The sequence below is a fragment of the Eumetopias jubatus genome, unplaced genomic scaffold, assembly GCF_037043125.1.
Source record: "Eumetopias jubatus isolate StellerSeaLion01/CBP00866 unplaced genomic scaffold, mEumJub1_p1.0 scaffold_16, whole genome shotgun sequence".
Taxonomy (NCBI): Eukaryota; Metazoa; Chordata; class Mammalia; order Carnivora; family Otariidae; genus Eumetopias; species Eumetopias jubatus.
Genome location: NW_028274822.1, coordinates 77,972,314 through 77,978,803, shown reverse-complemented (window position 1 = coordinate 77,978,803; position 6,490 = coordinate 77,972,314). Strand labels below are relative to the sequence as shown.

Below are 6,490 nucleotides of genomic sequence, written 5' to 3'. Positions count from 1 at the left end.
CCGGCGAATCCCGCGCGGGCGCGGCGAACAGGTGCCCGCGCGCGTCAGGCGCCGGCAAGGGGCGGGGACAGGGGGCGCGGCCGGAAGCCCGGGGCGGGGTGCGGCCGGCCCGGTGAGCGGGAGGAGCTGAGGGAGGCAGGAAGGAGCTCGCCGGGCTGCTCGGCGCGCGATGTGGAGCCGCCGCCTCGGCGCCTGCAGCAGCCGCCGCCGCTGCCGCTGCTGGGGCTGCCGCCGAGCCGAGGGACATGGAGCGCGGCTGCAGAGAGCGGCCGCCGGCAGCAGCAGCAGCGAGCGTCGCAGCGACAGCGGAGCGCAGCCGGCCCCGTGAGGCGCTGCCCGGCCGGCGGCGGCAGCGGCAGCAGCAGCAGCAGCAACAGGGCGGCTGAAAACTCGGCGGCGGCGGCGGCGGCAGCGTTCCTCGCAACCTCCCCTCCCGCTTCGCCGCCCCTCGGTCTTCCCTTCCTCAGCCTTTCCTTCTGCCACCCCCTCCGCCTCCCCAGCGCGCGCTGAGCAGCTGAGCCCGGGGGCGGGGGGAGGGGGCGCGTGCCGCCGGCGCGGGGGAGGGGCGGGCCGGCGCGCGCCGCGCCCAGGGCTCGCGGGGACCCGGGGGGCGCGTGCCGCGGCGCGGGGCGAGGCGCGGGGCGGCGCGGCGGGGCCCCTCCCCCCTGCAGCCTGGCGCGCGCCGGCCGGGCCGCACCGCTGCGGGCTCCGCGCGCGCGGGCCATGTCCGCCTTCTGCCTGGGCTTGGCCGGCCGCGCTTCAGCACCCGCCGAGCCGGACAGCGCCTGCTGCATGGAGCTGCCCGCCGCGGTCGCGGACGCAGTCGGGAGTCCAGCCGCCACTGCCCTCGTCTCCTTCCCCGGGGGCCCCGGGGAGCTGGAACTGGCGTTAGAGGAGGAGCTGGCGCTGCTGGCGGCCGGGGAACGGCCGTCCGACCCCGGGGAGCATTCTCAGGCCGAGGTGGGGCCTCCGGCCGAGGGGTCCGGACTGCAGCCGCCACCCGCCCAGGATCCCGAGCTGCTGTCGGTGATCCGGCAAAAGGAGAAGGATCTGGTGTTGGCGGCCCGGCTGGGCAAGGCGCTGCTCGAGAGGAACCAGGACATGAGCCGGCAGTACGAGCAGATGCACAAGGAGCTGACAGACAAGCTGGAGGTGAGGACGTCCCTCGTGGGATAGGTGGGAAGCACGGGGAGCCCGCCTGGCCCTGGGCAGCTTCGGGAGCCACTCACCACCCCACTCCTTCCGTGCTCACGCTGCCTCAACAGAAAACCACCTGAGGGGAGGGGTAGGCTGGAGGGTTTTCAGTTATCAGACCAGGGCAACATTGAATCCATCTGACTTCAGCAGCAAATGTGTCCATGCACAGCCCCAGCCCCGCTGTGGGCCATTCTATATATGTATTGTACACTGCATCTAAAATAGAGCTTACAGTATGACTAATTTATACAGCGCTGAGGTGATGTCTGCACACAGAGAAATGAGAAAGTCGGGAAGCATTTAAAATATGCTCCAGGTTTTCAGAGTAGTTAATCTCTAATCAGGGTGTTAGCCTAAAGCCTTCCAGTTTTGGCGTGAAGGCCTCCAGATGCCCTTGTCTTAACTTACCGGCAGCTCAGAGTTGTGGGAAACAAGTGCCCCCGAAGGAGCTTTATATAGCCTTCAAATACGCAGGGATTAGGAAATGTGGCTCCATTGCAGAAATCAGGCAAGCCTGGGCTCAGCATGTGACTGTTGGTAGTGGATTTAATTTGGACCTCAGCATTTAGTATGCTTCTGTGTTCGGGCCTCATGCATGCATTTTGATGGCCGCATGCAACCTAGGAGAACCATGTTACTTTAACTGTTATAAATACCTCTTAAAGTGTCTGTAAGATTTCTGCCAATTCTCTGGACCAAAGTCTTTCTCAGAGCTATGCCTGTTTGTTTTCTTGCCCTTTACTGGAAAAGGGCCTTGAAAGTGGTATGGAATGCCAGCCTTTCTAAATTAAGGAGATTTTTTTTTTAAAGGGGGCGGGGGGGGGGCATCTGTGGCAGTGGAGAGGAGCTTCTTTTTGTTTGCCTGTGCATTTACTATTGTTACCCAGTTTGGTTGCAACCAGTTCTTTTTATTCTTAGTTACAAGAGAATAGTACAGTTCTGAACAAGGTCTGAAATTGACCCTAGTCGGTTTCCATATCTCTGCTACTGGTTTAACAGAATGTAGATTCAGAAACTTTTCTGTAATAAGATTTAAGTGTGTTTGTAGTCTAGCGACATATCAAAAGTAAATCAGGGGGGGAAAAAAGGAAACCAGTGAGTGCCCTTTAGTTCAGTTGGCCTGTTAACTAGGTCGGCCAGGCGATGAACCCCTGAGATACCTCTCTGAAAAGTGGTTTGTGAAACCTATAGGTAGACTGCCAAAAAAGCAACCCAATGAATTGAATTAATTTTCACTTGAAGGAGAGGTCTAGAAATAAAAGGGTGTCTTTTTAAAAAATGGGATTTGGTTACATGACTCTATGTAAAAGTACTGCTGCAGAGATTTATACTTGTGATTTGAAATACCTTCAGTGAGGGACTTGATTGAAGAGACAGGTAACTTGAAAGGAACATCGTATCAGTCAGTTTGATTACTGATAGATTTCAGAGTAATCCTGAGTGTGCAATTACACACATCCTGGGTTCCATGTGGAGCCTTTGTACATTTCTTCAACAAAAGAAAAAGATTTAAAAATTGTGTAACAAGAAAGGTTCTATTGTAAAAGAGTAAATTACCTTTGACTTTTTGCTATTGACCAAATAGACAATAATAAATTATTTAAAGCTTTTAGTTTTTAAAATCTTCATTGCTCTACAGGTTACCATATGAACTCTAGTGTTAAAAATTTATTCTAATTTCTGGAGGTTGTGGTTGCACCACAGCGTGAATGTACTTAACACTCCTCAACTGTACACTTAAAAATGGTTATGATGGTAAATTTTAAGTTATATATACTTACATTTTTAAACTGTTTATTTTTAAAAGCCAAATACTGATCATTACTGAAGATCAGTATTGGAGGGTTTAGTTATACTATTTTTTCAAGGTATATTTGAAGATTATCATTAAAAATTTTGGGGTTTTTTAAAAAGTACATTTAAAAATATCTCATGAAGATACTGTCATTAGTTCCTTGTTAATTCTTTAAATTCTTGTTAATTGACTGAAACCTAATAGAGGACGATTTCATGTGATACCTGCAATGAATTTTCCTCACAGTATATTTTTTTAAGCAGCCTAGATTTTAGAATGTCTGCTTAGACAAAATACTGTCTTAAGTTTAACACCACCACTCTGCTATATTTTCAATTAAATTAAATATTTAAGAGTAGAGGACCTGCCCTTACAAAAAGCATTTGTAATTTTCCACAAACTGTCAGTGGAGTCAAACACATTTTCTCACAGGTTGGTTTGAAAGATTAATACGAGTGGACTCTGAGAGAATGTTGGCTTGACTGTTAAATAATGAGAGTGGTCTTGTTTTAGTCCCCTCTGTTCCCTTACTACTTCAAAATTGGCACATTTCTAACTTCAGGACCGACAAGCCATTGTCAAGATTTTTTTCTACCTATTTATTAGTTAATACTGAATAGATTTCCAGTTCTATGTGCCAAACCTACGATTTTGTTTTGTCATTTAAAACATAAAGTTTTGGGGCGCCTGGGTGGCTCAGTTGGTTAAGCGACTGCCTTCGGCTCAGGTCATGATCCTGGAGTCCCGGGATCAAGTCCCGCATCGGGCTCCCTGCTCAGCAGGGAGTCTGCTTCTCCCTCTGACCCTCTTCCCTCTCGTGCTCTCTATCTCTCATTATGTCTCTCTCAAATAAATAAATAAAATCTTTAAAAAAAATAAAGTCTTGATTTTATACTGCACTCTCATTTAAAGGCACATTCTTTAAAGTCTATAATGGTTTAAAGGTTAACAGAATTTTTTTTACCTGTATATCTCAGAGTAATCTCTGAAGATTAATTTAATTTGAAAGACTGGAAGATTTGGTCATTTTTTCCACCCTTAAATTGACTATATTGTATTTTATTCATTCACTGAATTACATTTTCATATGCTTAGAGTTCTAAAGTTATTTTTTTTAAAGATTTTATTTTATTTCTTTTTAAAGATTTACTTCTTGGGTTGCCTGGGTGGCTCAGTCGGTTAAGCATCTGCCTCCAGTCCAAGTCATGATCCCAAGGTCCTGGGATCGAGTCTCACATCAGGCTCCTTGCTCCGCAGGGATCCTGCTTCTCCCTCTGCCTGCTGTTCCCTTGCTTGTGCTCTCTCTCTGACAGATAAATAAATAAAATCTTAAAAAAAATAAAGATTTATTTATTTTAGGGAGAGAGAGAGAGAGAGAGCAGGGTGGGGGATGCAGAGGGAGAGAGAATTCTGAAGCAGACTCCCTGCTGAGCACAGAGCCAAATTTGGGGCTTGAACCCAGGACCCTGAGATGATTGAGCCGAAATCAAGAGTTAGCAGCTTAACTGACTGGCTATCCAGGTGCCCCTTAAGATTTTATTTTTTAGGTAATCTCTATGTGCACTCTGGGTCTCAAACTCACAACCCAAGACCGGGAGTCCCATACTCCACCAGCTGAGCCAACCAGGCACCCCTAAACTTATTTTTTTAAAGATTTACTTATGTATTTTAGAGAGAATGTGGGGTTGGGGGGCACAGGCAAGGGAGACGGAGAAAGAATCCCAAGCAGACTCCCCGCTGAGCCTGGAGCCCTGTACAGGACTCCCATCATCTCAGGACCCTGAGATCAGACCCCAGTCAAAACCGAGGGTCCCACACTTAACTGACTGCAGCATCCAGGTGCCCCACTCCTAACGTTATTTTTAAAAATTTATTTCTTCCAGGGGCGCCTGGGTGGCTCAGTTGGTTAAGCGACTGCCTTCGGCTCAGGTCATGATCCTGGAGTCCCGGGATCGAGTCCCGCATCGGGCTCCTTGCTCGGCGGGGAGCCTGCTTCTCCCTTGACCCTCCCCCCCCATGTTCCCTCTATCTCATTCTCTCTCTCAAATAAATAAATAAAATCTTTTAAAAAAATTTATTTCTTCTGGAGGTACCTGGGTGGCTCAGTCTATTGAGCGCTGGACTCTTGATCTCATCTCAGGTCTTCATCTCTGGGTGGTGGGTTCAGGCCCTATGACTTGGTTCCATGCTGGGGGTGGAGCCTACTTTAAAAAAATAATCTGCATCTACAGTGAGCCCTTTTGCTTTTATTATTATTTTTTTTATTAAAAGATTTTATTTATTTGAGAGAGAGAGAGTGCACAAGCTGGGAGAAGAGGGAGAAACAGGCTCCCCACTGAGCAGGGAGCCTGATGGGGGGGCTCGATCCCAGGACCCTGAGATCATGACCTGAGCCAAAGGCAGAGACTTAACCACCTGAGCCACCTGGTCGCCCCTGCCCTTTTGCTTTTAAATCTTATATCCAGCTAAGTCCTTAGTTTTTTTCCCAGAATATGAACTAAGATATTAACTTGCATTTATTTATATACTTTTTTCTTCAAAAATTAAATACTTAGTTTTTAAAAACATTTTTAACATACAAGATCCCCTTTTTTCCTATTCTAGCTTAGAGTGAATTTTTTCTTACTGCAAAGGTAGTCTTTTCCCTCAATTACATTTTCTTCTCCCTTCCTTAGGCCAATTCTTAGGATTCTAGGACAGTTTTTTTAAAGGGCAGAACAAGTAAAGTGAAAATTACCACATAATGAGAGTCACTAGTAGATTTGGGAAGGCAAACCCAGAGGTCCTTACTTGTGTTCAGTGCTTGGTCCACTTAAAAATTAGTACTTTTTCATTGTATATCCTGGACTTAGGAGAATGGTGTTGCTTTTTTGATTCTTTGCAGAAATCCATTTTCTGTAACAACCAATTTTAGATGAGCTAATGATACTAACTCTTATTTTTTTCAGAGTTTTCAATAATAAACCTTATTTTTTTAAGAATGGTTTCAGATTTACAGAAAACATGGAAAGATGGTACAGTAAGTCTCCATATGCCAGGCACACAGTTTCCTCTGTTATTAACATATTATGGTACACTTGCCATAATAAAAAAAAATCAATATGGATACATTGTTAACTAAACTCCTCAGTTTATTCAGGTTTCCTTAGCCTTTACTTATTTTTTTTTCCTGTTCCAGGACCCCATCCTGAACACATTGCATTTAGTTTTCCTATCTTAATCTCCTCTTTGCAGTAGCATTTTCTTAGACTTTTCTTGTTTTTGATGACCTTGACAGTTTTGATGTTAACTTTCCTTCTTTTGTTTATTGAGGTATAATTAACATATAATGTAACATTATTATTAGTTTCAGGGGTAGATATTAACTTTTAAAATAATACATAACATAAATATAACATATAAAATGAATAACATACAACCCCGACCTCCATACTTCCCAATATGCTGCCTAGAGTTTACTGGTTAATTTCACTTAGTTGAAAATACAATTCTAGAAAA

The 6,490-nt window shown here is 46.2% G+C and overlaps 1 protein-coding gene across 4 annotated transcripts in view; it reads left to right on the top strand.

Moving 5' to 3' along the window:
* Window positions 1–707: 707 nt before the first annotated feature.
* BICDL1 (BICD family like cargo adaptor 1) overlaps window positions 708–6,490 on the top strand; it is a 94,994-nt gene continuing 89,211 nt past the window's right edge. For all 4 annotated transcript variants that reach the window (XM_028116541.2, XM_028116539.2, XM_028116540.2 and 1 more), the window contains exon 1: window positions 708–1,152. In XM_028116541.2, the coding sequence (XP_027972342.1) occupies window positions 724–1,152 (429 nt within the window). In that variant the 5' untranslated portion in view covers window positions 708–723. The remainder of the gene's footprint in view (window positions 1,153–6,490) is intronic.